At 41.3% G+C, this 24,312-nt stretch overlaps 1 protein-coding gene across 1 annotated transcript in view; it reads right to left on the bottom strand.

Moving 5' to 3' along the window:
* DNAH9 (dynein axonemal heavy chain 9) overlaps window positions 1–24,312 on the bottom strand; it is a 321,611-nt gene that overhangs the window by 194,110 nt on the left and 103,189 nt on the right. Inside the window, exons 27-28 of the mRNA XM_037492667.2 lie at window positions 16,616–16,772; window positions 13,001–13,105 (exon numbers count right to left, since the gene is read on the bottom strand). Of these exons, the coding sequence (XP_037348564.1) occupies window positions 13,001–13,105; window positions 16,616–16,772 (262 nt within the window). The remainder of the gene's footprint in view (window positions 1–13,000; window positions 13,106–16,615; window positions 16,773–24,312) is intronic.

The raw sequence follows: 24,312 nt of genomic DNA, 5'->3' as shown, positions 1-24,312 counted from the left end.
AGAACCTATATTGTGGCCCCTTTCACTGAAGGACTGTGCACTAGGGTGCACAGTCACTGCACCCTAGACCCTTTACTGATGCACATAGGGTGCATGTCAATGGAAATATGGCTGCCCATATTCCTATATATACATATATCAAGAGTTAGAGGAGTTTGCCCAAAGTTACACATCTACTAAGTGATGGTGTCTGGATTTGAATGCAGACAAATTAATTCTGAAGCCTGGGCTATCGACCATTGAGTTTGTTCTAAGAATAAAGGAAATAAGGTCATATAGAAAATGCTCAGTGTAGCAGCTAACATGGAAATTGCATGTGACTATCATCATTGTAACTGTGGTCTCTTGTTTTAACCTCTTGCAGCCACTCCCCAGATTATATCTCAACAACAAACTTCAAGAGCACAGGCAACCTTTTGGGATGGTGTGCCTGTGTATAATGAAAAGAGCCACAATCACCATGACAGGCTAGAGCCAGTTTCCCAGGACTACTAGGGCCTTCCTAAAGAGAGTAGACTTTATTAAAATAATGAGGTCTGGAGCCAGGGGGAGTTTAAGCTGAAACTTGACCTGTTCAGATGTAAGATCTAGATCACTCATATCAGTGAGGAGAAACAGAAATGAATTGCACCCGTTTTTTCCCCACACTTGGTACTTTGGGAAACATGAAAAATTATCAGCAACAGGAGGAAGGAATACGAAAGGTATACACTTGTTCAATCAGGCCCCAGGAGAGCTCTGAGTATTACCAGGCTCTTAGGGATCTGGAAAGCAAAACCTGAATGTTATGGTCAGGGTGCTTAGAAAAGCCAAGAGTTCTGTGAAAACGAGGCTGCAAGGGAGAGAGTTTGTGTGTGTGTGTGTGTGTGTGTGTGTGTGTGTGTGAAGGAGAGAGAGAGAGAGAGAAAGGGAAAGAGAGAGAGAATGATAGATTTGGACCATAAACAGAGAGAGACAGAGAAAGGAGGAAGAGACAGAAGAGAGGCAGCTGGACCATCAACCCTTAAGCAAGCTCTCTCCAGTGCCTGCTAGGGCTCTGTTTGCCAGGACACATAATGGTCCTACAATTAGGATTCAGTTCCTTTCCTAAAGTGAAACACTAATGACTGAATGCATTTTGGCTCTCAGCAATTAGTTTGAGACTGAAACTTCTTTTCTATGTGCAGAATATCAATGCCCTTCTTGCAAAGGCCATCTTTAGCACCTGCTTTGCCAGTCAACAGATCCAGCTCTGCTGATTCTTGTGGTAGTGAGGAACCTGTTGCCATGCTCAACACTGCAAGTTCTGTGAATGCCAAATGCTGTGTCTCTCCTTCAGTCCCAGTCCTCCCATCTGAAGATATACTGAGCACTCGCCTTGTTATGGAGTGGGAAAATAAGTTTAATTACCATTTCCAAATTGCTCTGAAACCTTTGGGTCCAGGTGAAGGTAAGAGCCCAGGTCCTGCCTGTTGTTCACTCTGACTCAGCAATCCCTCCTACAAGACTGAGGCCCACAAACCTCATGCTCAGGAGAATTTACAGTGCACTGTGGGATTGGTAACATCTGTGCTTTTGTGTAAAATTCTGTAGGGGGTGCCTCAAGGGAGTGTGTAATGCAGTTAACATTGGAGCATCAGAGCTAATAGGCTCTGTTAGAACAGGAGACTCTGCCTGGCATTTCTTTACTACAAAAAGTCACTGGAATATGATTGTGAACAGGTCAGAATATAATTTTGCCCTGATAAAGTTCAGGCCTGGGCAAAGTTCAGAAATCCTTCAGTATACCAGGGACAGAAGTGGTCTGGGATCATATGAATTGACATGGTAGCCCAGGAGGAGGTGTATACACAAGTAGGCACAGGATGATATCCACAGGGCCAGGTACACTCCTCACTCAATATGGGTCTGTTATGCCTCTAAAGTCCCATCACTTTGGAAGAAAATAAAAACAAAGTAATAACCGACATTTATAGAGCACTTGAGATGTACCAGGTCCTATTTGGAGTATTTTACATGCTTTTCCCATTCAGTTCTCTTAGCAGATATATGAAATGGGTAGATTTTACCACATAAAAAGACAAAAGAAAAACAACAGAAACTGCTAGTGTTATGTAAGATGTTAAAATTAAGGGAGGCTAGTAGAGGGATATTTGGAAACTATATTATTCTTGCAACTTTTTCTATAAGCTTAAAATTAGTTCAAATTAAAAAGCTGAAAGAAATAAAACCTTGCCCGATGTCTGACAGTTGGTAAGTGGGACAACCAAGTTAAAAGTAAGGCAATCTGGAGCCAAAATACATACATTTACCCACATTGCTTTTGATCAGAATGAACATTGTGCCAGCTATGAACAGTGTCTCATCAAATATATACAGATTTGGAGTCATTTGTTTTGCTCTGAAAATTATCATGTTTGATATAATTTAGAGACATAAGTTTTTATAAAATAAGAAAAGGTGCTTTTCTCACCCATTCAGGAAAATAAACAAAAATGGAAAACTGTGTAGAAACCAGAGGATGATTTGCACCCACCCTTCTTAAGGGGATACTTGGAAATATCTGGAGACAACTCCAGGAGAAGGTGCTGCTCACATTGGTTGGGTAGAGGCCAGGGATGCTGCCAGACATCTTACAAGGCATAGGACAGATTTTGCCATGAAGGATTATCAGGCCCAATATATTAGTGCTGAAGTTGAAAAAATTTGGACCAAGTAGTTTACCAAAGAGGAAACTGAGGCCAAGAAGATATGTTACTCATCTACCATACCACAGCTTATGTCCCTGGGTCCCAGCAAATTCCCATACAAATTCTTAGCCTCACCCCAAAGGGGTGGTATAACAAATCCTCCAGATAATTCTGATGCAGTTTAAAGATCAAGAACCACTTTAGACCAGTCAATTGTTGAATTTGTAGTTATACCTGCTTCTGCCCCCAGGTCTCCCCACGCCCCTCGATGAACCTGAGTTCTCCACTCCCTTCTGCACACCTGCCATGGAGAGGACTTGTTACTTCCATCCCGGACCAGCTTGGCTGGATCTTGTACCTCTGATGTGAACCTAAACTCCACACTCCTCCAGGATGTTTTTCTTATTTGTCATTTTTCCTCTCAGCAGTGATTCTCAAAGTTTACTTACTGAACATGAGTCATGAGGAAGTGTGCTTTTTTTAATAAAAAAACCTTTTTTTCCCCACCTTAAACTGGACGTCCACGTCCTGCCACAGACCAACGAAATCAGAATCTTGGGGTGGGAGGGAAGGGAAGTGATTATCTCTCCATTTGTGCATTACTGTTTTCCAGAACTGTCCAGGCAATTCTAATGTGCATCCAGGGTTGAGATTACTGTGCCAAAGCAGCATGTCTCCAACTTTATTGTGTGTATGTATCACTGGGGACTATGTGAAAAAGCAGAGGCTGTTTCAGCAGGTCTGCAGTGAGTCTGAGAGCACTTCTCAAACATTCCCTGTGGATGTTGATGTTGCTGGTCTACAACCTAAGTAACATAGGGCTTAGCACTCCTGACTGTCCACTCTCAGGACACCTGGTGCTCCTTTCAGTATCCTTGTCACTGACCTACACTGCCCCACACCAATTTCATGACCCACCACTGCCCCTCATCCAGAGGGTTTCCCTTTCCAGTCTTGATGGTCTTCAGTCGCACTTCACTAGTGGAATTTATTTTATGACTTAGATTTTAGATACAAGGATAAGTTTAACTTCTCGATATTGCAGGCCAGCCCTGATTTCCAATGATCAATCCTGTTATCTGCACAAGCCATGAATCCTTGTCTGGCCGGGGATTTGATTTGCTATTTTAAGAATGTTATCTTTTCTTTCAAAGACTGGGAGTTGGTGACACAAAAGGTTCTGCCCCCACATCCTTCCATCCCAGCTCTGGCCTCACATAAAACATATAGAGCAGTAAAGTCATACTATTTCCCTGCTGGTAATATATTTTAAGGAGGTCATCAGCTAGCTCTGTGTGAAGTAAATTCTCCACCCACACCCCTCTATCTTGCCCACCTTCATTCTAGGAAGAGATACACTGTGGTCAGTCAAGAGAATGACCAGCCTTTGTTCCCAATGCCAGGTGTTATTCAAGGTCTACCAGGCTCACTCCCTGCTTCACTCTGCTGACTTCAGGAAGTACAACCCACTCCACACCTTTTACATATTTTTATTTTTCTGTGGTTTTTACCTTAGACTTGAAGTCCTTAAGTTACATGGGAAGCGCCCTTGGATCTGAGATTCTGGCATTTGTTCAGTTCCTGGAGTACTTAAAACATTGCTATGGTGGACTTGCTCCTGTCTTTGCTAACTTCTGCTCCTAGCTGCCCTCTTCCCCTATGTAGCACACTCTTGGGGCATCTGTTGAAAAGGAGGGAAGTAGCAGGGACACCTGGCCAGAGAATATGGAGGGGGATAAAGGATAGGAGGTATAGGGTAGTGGAGTGTGCCCTAGAGGAACACATTCCTGGGTTCAGAGAGCCAAGGGCTAATGAGCTGACTGCAGCAGTAATGGCAAAATTCTGGGGAAAAAAGAGCACATATCTTAAACATTTTAAAAATAGCATAGTAATTGCTTTTGGAATTGCCACCCTTTATGCCAATTGGATAAGCAATTCTGCTTGACCAATATGACAGAGACATGAAAATTTCCCCCTACAAGGACACTGAAGCAAATTCACTCTGTAGAAGTTACTGGGTAAAGCACAGACGGGCAAGGAGGGGAGAAGAGGAAAGGCAGAGGAAGAGAGGGGAGGGTGAGAGAGAAGAACTGTCGCAGCTGGTGCAGCTTCTGAACCAATATGCCAGGCTGGATTACCATGTGAATAATTAAGCACAATTTTCTCCCTGGATGGGTATATGATTTAAAATGGTACCAACTCAGATTTTACCCAAGCTGTTGTCAGACCACTTGCTTGAGAATATCTCTTGTGGGTGTGTTTCTAGACTGGTATGTGAAAACATAAGAGAATTTCAGGTTGAATTTGTTTAACTCAGAAGCAAAAGGGATCTTGGAAAAGCCATGACTAACTTTATGGTAAGTAGCTTCAAAATAAGACAAACTCACAGTGTCTATCTATTAGGTAGTAGGGACAATGGCTATTGGGCATTGTCTTATTCATTAGGAGGCTGTTAAGCTTGGTAAGAAAGTCCAACATTGGGCCAACTAAGAAGTAAGGAGTATAAAAGAGAAAGGTAAGGCGAGGCTGTGGACACTCTTTCCCTGTTCTATATGTCCAAACCTACTTCTCTCTAACCAATTTCCTTCAGTGTTTGGATATTAATGATAGCAATCATTATCACCACCACCATCACCACCATCTTCATGGGCACTACCATCATCAGCACCAAAGTCACCATAATGGAGACTAATATTTATTGAGTGACTACTATCCCTAAGGCTTTTTAAAAAGTGTGTTATACATGTTAACTCATTATTAATTATTACAGCCACATCAAGTTGGTACTACTATTAACCCCCTTTATAGCCCTGGAAATTGAGGCAGGGATTTACCCAAGTAAATCATATAGTTATACCCAGGGATTTACCCAAGTAAGTCATATAGTTAGTAAGTGGCAGAGCCAAAATTAAACATTGGCAATCTGGTTTCAGAGCTTACACACATAACCACTTTCCTATTTCTTTGCCTGACTCAGGTAATAATGATAACCCCACTCAAGTAACAATGATAATAAACTTCATCGGGCCTCCCCTGGTGGTGCAGCAGTTGAGCGCTGGGCTGCGAAGCTGCCCACAGCCTCTACAGTGCTGGTTCTTTCCCTGGCCACCGGCGAGAGTCCCACAATGGGGGCAGACCTCTCCTGCTGCGCCTCCTGCTCCCCTCAGCAGTGTATTTCATCAGTCTGCCTGTTCTGTTCCTGCTCTGGCTCTGGTGAATTCTCTCACCCTCCCGCACTTCTGATTGTACTCAGAACTTGCATAAATAAATAAATAAATAAATAAATCTTTAAAAAAAATAAACTTCATCACCACCATCACCATCACCACCATCATTGTGGTTACCATCATCACCATAACCATATAACTACCACCACCACCATCATCATCACCAATATCACTGACATCTTTATTATCATTATCACCAACACCATCATTGTTGTAGTCAAAGAACCTATTTTTATAAAATCCCAGTTGCATGTTGAACTTGCTTACACAATCACTGGAGTCCAAAAATGGGCCCTCTGCTCACCATGGTCTGGCTTACACTGTCTATATTTCTTTTGAGTTTCTTGAGAAGGAAACATTGATTCCACAGATGTAACTTCTCATAAAGTGTGACCTGTATTTATCTGAGGGCAGTCATGGTAGTAGGACCTGGTCAACGATAACTCTGAAATCTGCCACTTGCAGTCAGAACTGAGAGCACAGGAAGTCATAAAGGCGAGGATGAGAGAGGTGAACACAAAGGTGGTAATGCAAAAAAAGGATAGTGAGCAAGGGAATAAAAATATGGAGGAAGACATTAGACATTAGGTATATAAAGAAGGAGTAAGAAGAAAAGTTCTAGGAACACATTATAAGAGTGGCTCATCAAACCCGATAGCCACAACAGAGAAAAGCCTATGCCACCCTCTAGATTTTCAGAATCACTTTATCCTAGAACTAGTTCTCTGAGAAAGGTTTATTTCACTTATTTACTCCTCATCTCATACTCCAAATTCAAGCAGATGTTTTAGGGACATCAATTCTGCTTCCAGGAGTGAATGCAGTCAGTTAACATGTTTTGTTTGTCTGGCTCAGGCTGCTTTATTATTTTTTTAAATAACTTCAATAAGCTGCCAACTTCTAGAAATTTAGAGATTTTTAATACAAGTCTGGACTTTCAGCTTTCTCTTCAAAGTTTAAAGGATCTGGCAACACCGACTTCAAATTCTTGCAAGGCAAAGGTGTGCTGGCAAGATCTTTAATAATCAGTTCTCCTGGAAAACAAACATGTTGTTGATTTGTAGAATTGGCACTTTGATGGTGGAAATACTCCCACTGTAGCTGATTTCAAGCTTCCAGTGTGTCAGCACTGAAACGCACACAATCAACTCTTGTGAACCAAGCTAGTCAAGGGTTTTCGTTCCAAGGGATTATTCAGGCTATCTTTTGACTTCCTTCTTTTACTAACTCCTACTGAGCCAGACAAGACTCGGGAAATTAAAAGCCATATGTCATCTCTGGAACAAGAGAAGAGTCCTACACTTTGGAAACTTTTAGGAGCTTCACCAAGAAACAGTCTGGCCCAGAGTCAGGCAGTAGGGGCACCAACTGGCTGTCAAATGTGAAAGATGGAAAGTCTGACCACTTTGAAAGGTGAGGGGAGTGAAAGGACCCTGCAGAGCCTCCTACCATTTATGGACCCCAGTGGCAGCTGGAGGTGAGAGTGAGTCCCAGAGTTAGCTGATGGTATAAGTGCCACTGTTCAGCCAGATGGATGTGGCAGCACATGCCCACAGCTCCAAGTGCAGCTGACCTGTGACAGGGACAGGATAGCTGGATAAGGAGGTGACAACTTGTGAAGAGTATATGGATGGAGTTTCTCTTTGTTTTTGTTATTATCTCTTTTGCTGTGCAGAAGCTCTTTAATTTGATGTAGTCCCAGCTGTTTATCTTTGCCTTCACTATCACTGCTTTGGGTGATGTGTCTGTAAAGATGTCTTTGATGTGCAAATCCCGTAGTGTTTCGCCTATATTTCCTTCTATGTATTTTATGGTTTCAGGTCTTATGTCTAGTTCTTTAATCCATTTTGAGTTGATTTTTGTGTATGGTGTGAGGTAGTGGTCAAGCTTCATTCTTTTGCATGTAGCGACCCAGTTTTCCCAGCACCATTTATTGAACAAACTTTCTTTGCTCCAATGCATAGTCTTTGCTCCTTTGTCAAAGATTAGTTGACCATATATCTGTGGGTTTATTTCTGGATTTTCTATTCGATTCCATTGGTCTGTATGTCTGTTCTTGTTCCAATACCATGCAGTTTTGATGATTATGGCTTTGTAGTATAGTTTGAAGTCTGGGAGTGTGATGCCTCCATTTCCTTCTTTTTTTTTCAGTAGAGCTTTGGCTATTCGGGGTTTTTGGTGATTCCATATGAATTTCATCAATAATTGTTCTATTTCTTTGAAGAACGACATTGAAATTTTGATTGGAATAGCATTGAATCTGTATATTGCTTTTGGAAGGATGGCCATTTTAATAATGTTTATTCTTCCAATCCATGAGCAGGGGATGTCTTTCCATTTCTTTGTGTCTTCTTCTATTTCTTTTAACAGTGTTTTATAGTTTTCTTTGTATAGGTCCTTTACCTCTTTTGTTAGATTTATTCCCAAATATTTGATTTTTTTTGTTTCAATAATAAAAGGGATGGTTTTTTTGATTTCTTCTTCTTCAGATTTGTTGTTTGTGTATAGGAAGGCTACTGACTTTTGCGTGTTGATTTTGTTTTTTTTTTTTTTTAAGATTTATTTTTTATATTTATTTATACAAGCACTGGGTACAGTCAGAAGCACGGGAGGGTGAGAGAATTCACCAGAGCCAGAGCAGGGAACAGAACAGGCAGACTGACGAAACACACTGCTGAGGGGAGCAGCGGGCGGCAGGGAAGGTCTGCACGCCATGTGGGACCCTCGCCATCGGCCGGGGGTTGAACCAGCGCTGCAGAGGCTGCAGGCAGCTTCGCAACCCAGCGCTCAACCGCTGCGCCACCGGGGAGGCCCTGCATGTTGATTTTGTATCCTGCCACTTTACTGAATTGATTGATGAGTTGAATTAGTTTTTCTGTGGAGATTTTGGGGTTCTCTATGTATATTATCATATCATCTGCAAATAGTGATAGTTTGACTTCTTCTTTTCCTATTTGGATTCCTTGGATGTCTTTCTCTTGTTTGCACCCAACACTAATGATAAAGGACTGATCACAAAAATCTGCAAAGAGCTGATGAGACTCAACAACAACAAAGAAAATAATCCAGTCAAAAAATGGGCAGAAGAGCTAAAAAGAAACTTCTCTGAAGAGGAAATGCAAATGGCCAACAGGCATATGAAAAAATGTTCAACATCACTTGTCATCAGGGAAATGCAAATCAAAACTACCATGAGATACCATCTTACACCAGTGAGAATGGCACATATTAAAAAAACTAGCAACAACAAATGTTGGCGAGGGTGTGGAGAAAAAGGAACTCTTCTGCACTGTTGGTGGGAGTGCAAACTGGTCCAACCACTGTGGAGAGCTGTGTGGAGATTTCTGGACCTACTAAACATAGAGCTTCCATATGATCCAGCAATTCCACTCCTAGGTATTTACCCAAAGGACACAGAAACATCAATTCCAAAGAGCACCTGCACCCCTATGTTTATAGCAGCACTGTTTACAATAGCTAAGCTTTGGAAACAACCCAAATGCCCAAAAATAGATGACTGGATCAAGAAGATGTGGTACATATTTACCATGGAATATTACTCAGCATTCAAAAAAGATAAGCACATGCAATTTGCAGCAACATGGATGGCGCTGGAAGGGACCATGCTCAGCGAAATAAGCCAAAAAGAAAAAGAAAAATACCGGATGGTCTCACTCATAGCAGGAATCTAGAAAACTTAAATAAGGGACCAGGAAAATGAATATAAGAAAGTGAAAATCAAAATCAACAAAAAACTATGAACCAGAGACACTTTTTGGGGGGTGGGGAGCGGGAGGGGAAGGATTGGGGTCAGAATGGGGCATTTGCAATTGTATGGGGGAATATAAAAATAAAATTTATTATAAAAAAAAATAAAAAAAAAGAGTATATGGATGGAGGCTGACTCCTTTCGGGGCAGAGAGAGAGGATGCTGCCCCAGCAAGGTGCCCCTTACCATGCAAAAACCTTATATTTGCAGTTCCCCACCTCTCCTTCCTAAGAAAAATGTCAGTTAAAGCTAAACTTTTTCCTTTGTTTGGACATGAAAGAATAAAACAGAAGGTCCAGAGGGAACAAAGAGTCCCTCATAGCTCTAATTTAATTTTTCTGTGGTGTATACATATTGCTTCAGAAATAAAAGCAAGTGGCAAGAGGAAAATTCAACCATTTTTTTGTTGTATTGTGTGTGGGCACAAAACAGGAGCAGCAGTCATGCCAATTGTCCCAAGCACCTGGTCGCAGTTTCTGTCATTACATGGTACCCTGATACTTGCTTTGTCTTGTTGAGGCAAATAGGGGTTTGGAATAGGGGTGGAAGCTCTGAAACCATGAGATACCACTGGCAGGAAAAGGGGGAACTCAGCTTCAGATAGCAGCATTTGAACTAGCTGGCAAAGGATGTGCTTCACTGTGCTGACTGAGGGGTTTTGTGGAGGAGGATGGTGGTTTCCTGATTATCCTTTGCAGCTCCAATAGAAGACCCACTGATTCTCCTACTGCCAGCCCCTCCCCAAAACTGTACCAAGTAGAGGGGGTATTTCCCTTTCGCAAATCTCCAGGGATTCCTTCTTGCCAACTGAAAAAGGCATAATATATATCATGGCATTTTAGTCTGTCTACTATTTGGTTAGAACCTGCCTCGCCAGTCTTATTTTATCCTCTAGTGTTTTATTCTCTAAACATCAGATCTATGTCCAGACATTCACCTGGATGAAGGGTGGGTTGCTCGGTTCCAATCCTAACCTTGCATTTGCTGACACTGTACCTTAGAAAAAGTTACTTTTCTTCTCTAGGTGCTCTCTCTCATTTTATATATATTTATGTATATATATAATTTTTATATATTATTTTATATGTAGTGGGGAGTAGTGGTCCGCTGAGTTACTGTGGGTATATAAGAAACCTAAGAGGTTTTGTAAGATATAAGATATATAAGAGTATGTAATATAGAACAAACTTTCAACAAAGGCTTGTTCATTTTCCCACCCATTTCTGCTACTCCCACTGTCTATGGGATCCTTGTCTAAATCCAAATTTTCTTCATTTTTTAAAGGTCTGGCTTCAAGGTAATGAATTTAGAAGTCTTGTCCCATACTGAGTTAGAAATGGAATTACTTATGGAACAGAGAAGGGTTCTCAAGTCTTTCAAGAATTCAAGTATTTTGAAATTGGGATTCATATCTTATTCAGCTTGGAATCCATCATGCTAGTCTTTTTAATTAGTTATATATTTATATATATTTTACATCATTGTTCATTTTTGTGCAATATTTGCTTTCTAACATCAGGTGTAGTCCCCATAAAATTCCCACCACCAATTCACCCATGCACCACCACCATAGTCCCTTGTGCTCTTCCCGTCTCTATTTTGATCCCTCTCATTCTCCCTCCCTCCCCAGCAGAATGTCTCTATTTATAGTTGTCTGTTAGTTTTGTTTTTTTATTTATCATAGTTATTTTTTCCTGATCCCTTATTTGTCGCCCCTATACTCCTCCTATAAGTAAAACCATCCAGTATTTTTCTTTTTCCTTCTGGCTTATTTCACTGAGCATAAACCCTTACAGCCCCATCCATGTTGCTGCAAATGGCATGAGTTTATCTTTTTTTGATTGCTGAATAGTATTCCATTGTGTATACATACTGCATCTTCTTGATACAGTCATCTATTTTGAGGCATTTGGGTTGTTTCCGTACCTTACTTATTGTAAAAGGTGCTGCAATAAATACAGGGGTGCCGGTATCCTTTTGAATTAATGTTTTTTGTGTTCTTTGGATAGATTCCTAGGTGTGGAATTACTGGGTCATATGGTAGCTCCATTTTTAGTAGCTTGAAGAAGCTCCACATAGCTTTTCATAGTGGTTGAACCAATTTGCATTCCTACCAGCAGTGCAGGAGAGTTCCTTTTTCCTTTTTCTCAGTGCAGGAGAGTTCCCAATGTTTGTTGTTGCTAGCTTTTTTTTTTTTTTTTTTTTAATATGCTTCACCCCTAGGGCCTCCCCTGGTGGCACAGTGGTTGAGCCCTGGGCTGCGAAGCTGCCTGCAGCCTCTGCAATGCCGGTTCAATCCCCGGCCACTGGCGAGGGTACCACATGGCATGACAGACCTCTCCTGCCACGTCCACTGCTCCCCTCAGCAGTGTATTTCGTCAGTCTGCCTGTTCTGTTTCCCGCTCTGGCTCTGGTGAATTCTCTCACCCTCCTGTGCTTCTGACTGTACCCAATGCTTGTATAAATAAATAAATAAATCTTTAAAAAAATATGCTTCACCCTGGTTTTGATCATGGCACTTTATATGTTGTGGGTTTTCCATAAGTACTTTTAGATGACTTGAAAGACAAGTGACATAGTTAAATAAAATCTGACCATAAAGATGTGCTCTACTCAACAACATTCAAATCCTAATTTTAAATATAATTTAAGTGAATTAGGCTGACAGATGGAGCAATTTGCCCAGACTCTCAGGAAATAGAAGAGCTAGGGCCTCCCCAGTGGCGCAGTGGTTGAGCACTGGGTTGCGAAGCTGCCCACAGCCTCTGCAGCGCCGGTTCAATCCCTGGCTGCCGGTGAGGGTACCACATTGTGCACAGACCTCTCCTGCTGCGCCCACTGGTACCCTCAGAAGTGTACTTCCTCAGTCTGCCTGTTCTGCTCCCCACTCTGGCTCTGGTGAATTTTCTCACCCTCCCGCGCCTCTGACTGTACCCAGGGCTTGTATAAATAAATAAATAAATCTTTAAAAAAAAACAGAACAGCTAAATATTAAGCCCCAATATGATAATTTCCAAAGTCTCTGCCCTTTCCAAGGACCTGAACACTACCATATAATTTGATCTTCTCTGCAACCCCTAGGAACCAGGTGGACATTTATTCTTCAATACTATTTTTCAGAAAAGGAAATGAAGTCCCACAGCCAGCAAATGGATTTGCATTGGTAGGAATCTGTAGGATATCCATAGCTTCATTCAGTCCCCATTTTAGAGGGCTGAGGAAGAGGCATGGTATGGCAAACGGGATAGGGAACAGGAAATTGGATAAGGACAGGTGGACTTTCACAATGCTTAGCATGGAGATCATGAAACTCCCACTGACTCTGGTCGCCATACCTGCACTGCCACTACTGAGAGGACCTCCACGGAGATTCGGTTAAACTCATCAAAACAGCCCCAGGCACCAGTCTGTGCAAGTCCCTTGTAGATGTTACCACAAGACTGCAACAAAAATGTACAAAGATTAAATTACTAAGAGTGCCAGGAAAATTCAACCGATGCTTATCAATACGTGTTTAAATCATTTTTTATTCTTTTTATTGTAGATACCTCTAGTCCCCTGAAGACCATTGGTTACAAACTTGTATTAAAATTTCAAGAACAATTAAATTTTTGATGGCTATGAGTGCCAACATAAGTCATGGGATCAAACAGAACCTTTTCAAGACACTTGGACCAAAATCCCTTTAAAATGTCATCAGGCTTGCATTACTGTTGATTCTGTAGCTTTCAAAATCCCAGGAAATGAATAAAAGATTATTTTTCTTGCACCATACGGACAAAAAGCCTTCCACTCAGACTTCAGCATGTGCTGATGGAAAAGTTTATGTCTGTATTTTCAAATTCATGCCAGAATACCCAGGTTTCTCAGAATGATATGAAACTGGAGATGGGATTGGGAGGTGATAACATCTATAGAAAATAAATTATGGGTAATTCTTTTCAAATGAGAGCAAGGAAAAATTTTCAAAGTGATTATCTGCCCTAAAAATAAAAAAACATTTTGGGAATTAGTGAACCATTGAGTAACAGAAGAGGAGAGGTTAGTGGGAGATATTCTTAAGGCCATTGGCAAGGAGACTTTAAATGCCAGGAAATAGTAGAAAATACCCATTCATTTACTTAGTGAGTAGTTTTAGATGCTCAGTTCTATGCTTAGCTCATGTCTAGGCACAGAAAGCTCAGTCCTTCAAGAAACTCCAGTTAGGTTGTGGAGAGTAACTTTAAATAAAGAGGTAAATTTTCAAATAGTATTATAGCAGCACTTTCCAAAGTTTATTCCATCAAATGCTGAATCTGGGAGATGTTCCTTGAGGAAAGGGGTTTTTGGTCAAGTCAATTTGGGAAACACTACAATCTATGATCCACTTTTGCCAATCTACAATATATATTAACATTTTAAGTACTCTGAGAAGTACTGAAAAAATAAATTAGTTTAACTGCTATAGGATGAGAAAGAACAATAAGAGTAGGTGGGAAGCCTGGAAGTGAGAGGTGTGATGACGGAAGAATTGGCACTGGAGACTGAGTGTAATTAAGAAAGGAAGAACATGAAGAAATAAGGTGTCTTAAGATTTCCACCACGGATCATGGGGAAAAATGATATTATTAGTACTGATGACATGATGAATCTAGCTATTTCTGTTCTGGAGCCTGAAGGGTCATTCTGTAGCCCACCCCTTCAAGGTCAGATTGTCTAAATTGCTTAATGTCCTTCCTTTTTTCATTCAACCCATCTCACATTTTCTCCTGCTTCCCAACCCACTCAAATGTACTAGACCACTGTTTTAATTTCTTTATTCTCTAGAGACAATGAAACAGAAAGTGTTGCTGTGAGTATCATGAATGATACATCAAAATGCCACCTGGTGAAGTGCACAGCAGCTCTTTCTGACCCTTAATCCATTTCTCTCCTCATCACAGCTAAGCTCTTTGAGGCAAACTCAGGGGAGAAGTCAGAACCAGGGCAGGGACGAACATGAACTGCACATAGAACTTGGTCATTTCTTTAAAGCTGACATTGGGCTAGGCTATGTTAAAATGTCACATGCCCTGTTTGGTACTCACCCAAACCTTAAACAGCCTTGGATCTCACTCCCTTTATAATGCCATTTCAGACCAGAATATTCCAGAACTTAGAGTTAGTAGACAGACATTAACACTCAGGGTGACACTGTATCTCCCTATCTCCTCTAACTGCATTTATTCTTGTTGTCTTTCCAAATAGGTTCTCATCTATCTATCTATCTATCTATCTATCTATCTATCTATCTATCTATCTATCTATCTATCCATCCATCCATCCATCTATGTATCTGTTAATCATCTAGCTGTCTGTCTATTTTTGTATTCTTCCATGATACCCAACATATGCTGAGCAATGGTGATTACTCACTAAATTAACTTGATTGTTCAAGTGCATTTTGTGATAAAAATAATTCTGAATAGCTGAACAACAGATATTGAGGGAGATTTATGAATAGCTTGGTGAGGCTATTTGGTGACAGAGATGCCTGGACTCTAGAAAGGGATCACTGTTCTTTTCATATGTTTCTCTAGGTTCTACCAATTAATATGGCTCTATCTATGTCTAGTCTTGACTCTCAGGATTGAAGCTTTGCTCAAAATTCAAGCAAAAGATAGAAGCTTCCTTTACCCTATATTCTTAGAGAAATCAGTGATACATTTTGAAAGGATTGGATAATATGAACTTAAGGTTCCCTCAATTAAAATGAGTTTAGAGGAATCATTTCTTCCTGTTTGTTATGTTAGACATAACTTTGAAGAAACCCAACTGATGTTCTTTAATCAATATGCCTGGACTTCGACATCTCAGTGAGTGTGTGCTCTAGATTGTTGCCCTTGGGATAATCTACTTATTTCAGCAATGCTGCCTCTGTTCAACTATAAAAGAATCTAGACCTTAAGATAAACCTCATAGTTTTATTTATTACTTTAAAGGGAAAAAAATCTTTCTTCCAGGCTGACTTAAGAAGAAATGTTATCTTAATGTGTTTATCAATAAAAGCAACCATGTTCCATTTCAGAGATTAGGCTATGGAGAGGACATCTATTCTGGGTCTGAAGTTTCACCTTGCTGGCTTGCTATGAGAAAGCTTAGGTGCTTATCAGGATTCTGCAATTCTTTGCACAGCAAAGTTTTATATATAAGATAAATTATTAAAGTTACAGGAGATGAATTTCACTTAAAGAGATCTATATCTGGCAACTGCTCATGCTATCTTAGAGTCTCTAAAGGTATTTTTAATTTAAATGTATTTTACACTCAATATACCACATGATACATGCAAACACATGTTTAGTCTATTTAATGAAATTTTTTCCCCTTCTAAATGTACTTGCATGCCATCCTGTTTTCAAAAGGGACTTAAGGCAACATGTGCACAATAAAGCAAAACAAAAACGAGATGATGTTATTATACGCATTTTAAAAAAAGAATCTATATGAGGTCTAGTTGTGAGCAAGATGTTGGCTATCAAAGAAGTGACCCAGTGGGTCTTGTGTTTCTCTTGCTTTCTTTACAACACAGAACCTGGAACATATTTTAAAATGTAAAAATGATGAGTACCTGAAAGAAAAATATTAGTCTTGCTTTTGTCTGTTGTGGGTATCTCTTGCTAAAGTAGGAATTAATTTAGTCTGTTTTTATAGAATCACGCCTGCCTTTGTAGAATATTTTGCTCTTGTAGATTTTTGAAGGTACACATCTGTTATCAGAGAGATCAGTGGAAGCAGATTCCACATGCTGAGGTTCACAGAGAAGTCAACAAGATCTAGGAGTCAATGTTCTGAGGTCTCCTGGAAAGGAGCAAGCAGACCTAGAACTCTTTGTCTAGGCCTCCGAGCTAGCCCAGCAAGGTGTGGATAAACCTAGTCCCTGGTTCAGACTGCTGCCCTGTTTCTGGTCCCTCCCCAAATTGGGACTGTACCTTGTAGTCCATTTGCTCTGAGCAGTTAAACACATAGACCATGATTCCCAGAGCTCGCCCAAGGTCCTTGGTGGTCTCTGTCTTGCCTGTGCCTGCAGGTCCTGCTGGAGCCCCACTCATGGTCAGGTGCAGAGACTGGGTGAGGGTGATGTAGCACCTGCCAAACACAGGAAGGCAAAGATCATTCTCAATGCCACAGGTGGCTGGCACATAGCTCTGATCCTGCTAGGTTTTAGTGAGATGATACTGAGGTCAATGGCAATGGCAGAATTGCCCAATCCTGTCTGCTCTCTGTTGGGTTGTGTGGAGAATTTTCTAATGGACCATGTGATGATGATGCTCCCACACTGTAGTGTATCAGTAACTCTCCACCACTATGTCCTTCCTTTTCTTACCCAACCTGCTTATCTGACTTCATTTCTCAGTGCTGCCCTCCCCTCAGCTCCAACATTCTAGCGTCCACTTATTTTCATTTGCCCAATTCCATGTTCAGAATGTTTATGTTCTCTGAAATGCTCCCCCCCCCAAATTCTTATGTTGAAATCCTTACTCCTAAAGTGATGACATTAGGATGTGGGGGTTTTGGGAAATGCTTAGGGCATGAGGACAGAGCCCATATAAATGGGATTAGTATTTTATTAAAGAGGCTCCAGAAGAATCTCTTGGCCTTTCTACCATGTGAGTGTAGAATAAGAAGTTACCATCCATGAGCTAGAAAAAGGGTCCTCACAAAAACATGACGATGCTGGTATCTTAATCTTGTATATCACAAACTCCAGTAAGAAATAAATGCCTGTTGTTTATAAGTCACACAGTATGTGGTATTTTATTGTAGCGGCCTGAATAGACTAAGATACCCAGACACATTGGAACTGTGCTTGCCCCTCTCTTTCCCACCCTTTAGCCCCCAACCCTTTGAGTTCATTTGGATGACAACTGATGGCTACTAACCCCTTGGGACACATATCTAACATTACTTCACCCATGAAGTATTTCAGCCCTCCTCAATACTGAGTGAGTGAGAAAATGTCCCTCTGCTGAACTACTCCATCATACATCACTGTAACTTCCCCCCAAATCTGTCTTTCATGTATATCTTAATAAGATACTTGAAGGTGGAGCTAAATCTTATTCATTGTCCCATATTCGGAACCTAGCACAGCTCCAGGACCCTAATAATTATTTTTGAAACAAGCCAAAATGGATCATTCACTCTGTTTAAAATTCTTGTGGCTATTTTCGTTGATGGTCGTAAACTCAGCTTAAAGCATTCATTTCTGGTATTTTTAAAAAAGGACTTATATTTACTTTTTTTTTAAAGATTTATTTATTTATTCATTTATTCATTCATTCATTCATTCATTTATTTATTTATTTGTACAAGCACTGGGTACAGTCAGAAGTGCAGGAGGGTGAGAGAATTCGCCAGAGCCAGAGCGGGGAGCAGAGCAGGCAGAAGGACGGAAATACACTGCTGAGGGGAGCAGTGGGTGGCAGGAGAGGTCTGCGCGCCATGTGGGACCCTCCTCTGGTGGCCGGGGAGCAGCTGGGGATCGAACCAGCGCTGCATAGGCTGTAGGCAACTTCGCAACCCAGCGCTCAACCACTGCGCCACCGGGGAGGACCTATTTACATTTATTTTTAATTTGAACTGTGATTTTGGGGACATTTTTAAAGAAGCTCAACATCATTGGTCACTAGAGAAATTCAATTAAATCCATAATGAAATAACACTGAACACTCACTAGGACGACCATAATAAAAAACACAGACAATAACAAGTGTTGGTGAGAATGTGGAAAATTGGAAACCTAGAACATTGCTGGTGGAAATGTAAAGTGGCACAGCTACCTTAGAAAACAGCTGACAATTTCTTAAAATGTAAAGCTTATCATATATTCAGCAATTCCCCTTCTAACAATTTACCCTAGGGAAATAAGAACATTGATTCACACAAAGACATATGTAGGAATGTTCACAGAGGCAATATTCATAACATTCAGACCTGGAAACAATCTATATGTCTATCAGTAGTGACTGGATAACAAAATGGGATATTGCCATGCAATGCAATACTAGCCAGCAGTATAAGGAAATGAAGCACTGATACATGTTAAAACATTATGCTATGTGAAAGACATTAGATGCAAACATTATATATTGTATCATTTGATTTATGGAATGTTCAGACAACATGGACAAAGAACAGGCCAGTGACACCGGGAGAGAGGTAGAGAGTGAGGATTAATTGCAGGTAGGGTAATAGCAATGTTCTAAAATTGGATTGTGGTGATGGTTACAGAACTCTACGAATTTACTAATAATCATTGAATTGTACACATATAGAGGTTAAACTTTAAGTCATATAATTATACCCCAGTAAATTTGTTACTTTTTAATACCTAGCAAATCGCACAGGCTCTTAATTTGCAGGGAGACGACAGGGGCTTTTGGAGGGGGTCTCTGAAATGAATTCTCTTTGTTTCTGAATCTGATAGTAGAGATGACCAGAAACCCTAAATTAATGTCTTTCATGCCAGATGGATCTCAGCTGGCCCTACTAAGTCTGGAACCAGAAATGCCCAAATATATTCTTCCATAACAATAGAACTCTAGAGTTGTAAGGGATTTCTGAGATCAATTAATACAATTCCTTTATTTTATCGATGGGTGGACTTAAGTTTGGGAAGACTTGAAATGAGTACCCATATTCTCCTTTAAGTGCAAAATTCCCGTATCAACTTCAGCCTTTGAATGTGAAAATCAGGAAGGTAACTTCCCCAGGCAGAGAGGTGGTGGTGAAATCTTTATTCCATCTGGAGTTTTCCTGTGTAGTGGAAATTGTTTCAGGTGATCAGGCAGGCCCTGGCTACATTTAACCCCTGGTGAGCCATGGACAAAACTCATGTTAGAGTTTTGATCTGCTTGGCAGGTAAGTTGAGTGAGGGTTAAGGTAATAGCTGGTCCTCTCTCACCCTGCTCCATGACTGTGCTTGGCAACACTTCTTTCCTCTCTCAAATATTCATAGCTAGGTGTTCACAGGGTCCTATGTCCAGCCTCAATTATCCTTGCTTTCCAGGGCTCTGAGCTTTTGGTTTAACTCCATGCATTCTACCTCTTCCTGCCTCAGGCTTCTTCCAGAACTCTCTAGGACCTACCACAGCCCTACCAGGAGCACTGGCAGAGTTCCAGCCTTTAGCCAGCAACTCTTCCCATCCTCCTTGCCACCCCATTTCTGTTCCAGGGCCCCTTTCTTCTGCCAAGTCAAGAACAATTCTGGATCTCTTTTCTCTGGAGCTGCAGGGCTCTCAAAGAATCTAGGAGTCTGTAAGTGTAAGATTTCACAAAAATAGAATTCTCAAGAATCTCTTGAAAGAAATCTTTGGAACTGGGTTTCAATCTCTTTTTGAGCATCAAGACTGGATTTCTGAGTATTTCAGCAGAAGTATTTGGGGGGAAATGCCAAAACATATTTTTCCATAATAATAGAACTCTAGAGTTAAAAGGGATTTCTGAGATCAATTAATACAATCCCTTTATTTTATCAATGGGAACATTTAAGTTTGGGTCAGCTATCTACAGAGTCTTAATAATTAAGGCAAAACCTTTAGCTCAGGCCATGAGGAAAACACAAAGGGAAGGGAAAGGAAGAGAAGGGAAGGGAAGAGGTATTGTCCTCTTCTGCCTGAGGGGTTGCCATTATGCCTGGGCCACTGAGCCAGCAGGTGGACCTAGTTCTTAGGAACACATTCTCCTGCTCTACAATTGTGTTTTTAAATACATAAGTCAGCTGCTTCAATCTGCTTCTGTTTCCTATCGGGGTGGTAGATCACACAATAGTGGTGTAAGCAAGGACTCTGGAGTCAAACAGACTGAGTTGGCTCTACTACAAAATATCTGTGAGATTTGACTAAATTCTCTGTGCCTTAAAATTTGTGTTATTGGTATATATAACAGTTTTTTCTCCGTAAATGGAATATAAATAAATTTGTTGCTTCAAAAACAATAGCAACTATAAAAATGGCAAGGGAACCTTTAGGAAGAGCTCTTGCCTAGCCAAGCAACCCAACATGGATGTGAACCAATTTCGTTTGGTAGCTTATTGAGAACACAGAACCTTTAGTGTTGGAAGAGATCTTAGAGGTTTGGCTATTTAACTAGACCAGGCTTTCTCCCATTAAATCCTTCATATATGATCAGGCAGCCTTTTCTTCCAGCAATGCATGATTTATTATTTTTGAAAGCAATCTCTCCACAGTGGGCCAGTTCTCATTGTTTGAAAGGCCTTTTTAAAGCCAGCTGAAGTGGCTCTTGTTTCTTTGAGCAAACAACTTCTGCAGGCTTTGTTTTTATCTACCTAACTAGGCTCTTATGAGATGGGATGAGACAAAAGATATGAAATGCCTCAAAAAGTTGATTCAATTTCAAGACATTATTTTTAAGGTAATAAATATATATGGAATGTAGCTTTTCTTTTTCCACAGTTACTCAAATGGCAGATAGAGAAAACATAAAAGATGCTATTTCTAAATTTCAGCTATGAATAATCTGTGGCTATCCCAGAAATGTGTAGAGTTGGTGAAATCATAGTTGGTTTGTATTTGATTTCTATTTTTATGTAAAATATTACCATAAGCACCATGGCTTAAAACAACACTTATGTATTATCTCAGCATTCCGTAGATTAGTAGTTCACATGAACTCTCTACTTAAGTCTCACAAGGCCAAAATCAAGGTGTCAACTAGACAGGACCCTATCTAGATAACTCTGGGGTAGCATCTGCTTCCAAGCTCATTTGGCTTCTTGATCAAAACAATTTCCTATCATTTTAGCACTGAGGTCCCCACTGGTTGCTGTTTGGCCAGGGAAACTCACAACTCCTAGAGGCCATTCTACTATCTTTGCACATGGCTTCCTTCATCTTTTAAAGCAACCAGCAATGGCATGTTAAATTCTTCTCGTGCTCCAAATCTTTCTTTCCCTTTTGCCTTCATCCAGGATTTCTCCTTTTCCCTTTTGCAATAAAGCAAAACATAAGCATGGAACGATACCATAACCTTTACAATTTTCACTCATCTCCAAAGGGGAGGAGAGTAGTCAAGGGAAGAGGTCATTGAGGGTCATTCTTAGAATTCTACTGACCATATGATTCAAGGCGCATAATTGAGGAATGAACAGAGATGCAATAACATCAACCCAAAGGGATGCCTCTAGTGGCATACTCGGGACCCAAAGAGGTTAAATATCTGTATTGAAAACTTGAATAAAAAATAATTTATTCTATAAGAGACAGATCAAGAATCTAAATAATTTAAATAATTGGAAATAATGGGGTAGACCTCATGAAGCGACATTTAAGAGGAACAAATGCAAAGTAATCATCTGAGAACTTGCACATATACTAAATGAGGGACATCTGGTTAGATGTAGTTCATATGAAAAAAAAGACCCAGGGTTTTTAATAGTTTCCAAACTCAACATGAGAAAGAGCATTAATAGAAGAATGCCCTCAGCACCAACCTAAAACAAATCTGTTCCTTTTACAACATTTTTGCATTTAAATTTTGAAAATTGCCCTCAACATAAATGCCCTAATTCTAGATCTAATTCTTATGCTATTATGAGACCCTTCATCATCTTGTGCTCTTTCTCTTTGCGTATGGTATTTTTAAGTGCTCTTCTCAAAATGTGACAGAAAAAACTGAGAGCAATGACTGATATATGCTCCTCTGCAAAAATAACAACACACCGAGTAACTAAGCATCAGTAGTTATTATTATGCTTTATAATATGTGGATGTCTCAAATAACATCAGACATTCTAGAAGTGCCTGGAAAATGCAAGACAATCACCAGTAAAATTAAAAAAAAAATTAACACAGGGCAGTAAAAAGGCAGAATAAAGATAAATTTACAAAATCCAAATTTCTCCCATAAACAAATAGAAAGGTAAAGATAAAATGGAATTAAGCAAAGACTTATTAGCATGAAATCCACAAAAAAATGATAAATTGGATATCATCAAAATTAAAAAATTTTGAACTTCAAAAAGATATAAATAGTGAAAAGATAAGCAAACTGAGAAAAAATATTTGTAAATACATAAACAACTTATCCAGAGTAAATGGAGATTTCTTACAATTCAATAAGATAAACAGACCAATCAGATGATAAGTAAGAGATATGAATAGACATTATGCTGAAGGACATATACAAATGGTTTTTAATAAAGTCATGTCAAGATGCTCAATAGGGAAATACACGTTAAAATTCAAAGGAAATACCACTTTGCAGTCACTAGAATGGGTATAAAAAGTAAGAGAAACAGGAGGAGGCGGAGCAACATGGCGGCGAGGAGACGCTGCGAGTAAGATCTCCCATTAAAAAAAGTTAATAGGGAGGAAAAGCGGCAGGTCCCAGTGAGAACTGAGACAGGGAAGATAAACGGACGACTCCAGCAAACTGCCCGAAGAAGAAAGTTGCCATAAAAGAGGACGAGAAGGGAGGGAAGCGCAGAACCCTGCTCCCCTCCCCCGCCCACAGAGGCGGCACTCTCCGACCGGCAGAGACGAGGGAAACAACAAACCAAAACGCCCAACAAGAAAAACGGATGCAGCAAGTGGGACTGTGAGTGGAAAGGAACTATTTCAGCCACCACACCCCGTGAACGGGAGCTGAGGCGAACCCTGCAGGATCCGCCGCGGAGGTGAGCTCCAGGCGCCAGTAAAGAGAGCCCCGCCCACCAGGAGGAGCCCAGCACCAGCACACAGCCCCAGCCGCCCGGTAAGCTTGCGCGAAAGCGGCGCTCAGATTGCAGCTGCCCAGGGCCCTGCGCCTGCGACCTAGGCTTGCAGGGAGACGGCGGAGGCCCTCCCTGAGTGAGCAGGAACAAGGTGCCCAGGCAGGGAAGCGGGATTCAAAAGGCGCCATTCCCGCGCCACTGATCTGGGCTATAGCCCGCGTCCTGGAACTGAGGGCTTTGGAACTGAGACCCGGGCGGAGGCCCTCCCTGAGTGAGCAGGAACAAGGCGCCCAGGCAGGGGAGCGGGATTCAAAAGGCGCCATTCCCGCGCCACTGATCTGGGCTACAGCCCGCGTCCTGGAACTGAGGGCTTTGGAACTGAGACCCGGGGCACGAAATTAGGGGCGTGGGTTCCCCACGACGGTGGGGCACAAGGCAGACACAGCACCCCAAAGCCGTTGAGGTGTACCCTACCATCCCCGCTCTGCTCCCTGTCCCACGGGGTGGAAAATCAGCTCCCCAAGGGCTCTAGGAGAGATCTCTGGTGCCACCTAGCGACTTGACCCCAGCACAGGCTACTGAAGGAGCTAGTGGCCAGCTGGGGAGTTAGCCCACACCGGGCCCCTTCTGAACAAGTAGTCTGAGCCCACAGGGAGAGCGAGCACCCACAGCCGGGGCAGACCAGGCGCGCAGAATAGTGTGCCTGAGACCAGAAGCGCAGGGAGTGTGTCCCACATCACCATTTTAGAACAGGGACATTTCTTCAGTAAAGACTACCTGCAGAAGGCTTCCTCAGGAGCCAGAGGTGAGCGGGGGAAGTTCGCCCACGCCAGACCCTCTGGCCTGCAGTCCAAGCCCAGAGGGGAGCAGGAACCCACCGCCGGGGCAGACCAGGCGCACAGGGGAGTGTGTCCCCACATCGGCATTTTAGAACAGGGACCTTTCTCCAGTAAA

This window comes from Talpa occidentalis, unplaced genomic scaffold (genome assembly GCF_014898055.3).
Source record: "Talpa occidentalis isolate TD23 unplaced genomic scaffold, MPIMG_talOcc4v2.1 talOcc4.7, whole genome shotgun sequence".
Lineage (NCBI taxonomy): Eukaryota > Metazoa > Chordata > Mammalia > Eulipotyphla > Talpidae > Talpa > Talpa occidentalis.
Note: the sequence above shows the minus strand (reverse complement) of the source record. Positions and strands in the feature narration are given on the sequence as shown.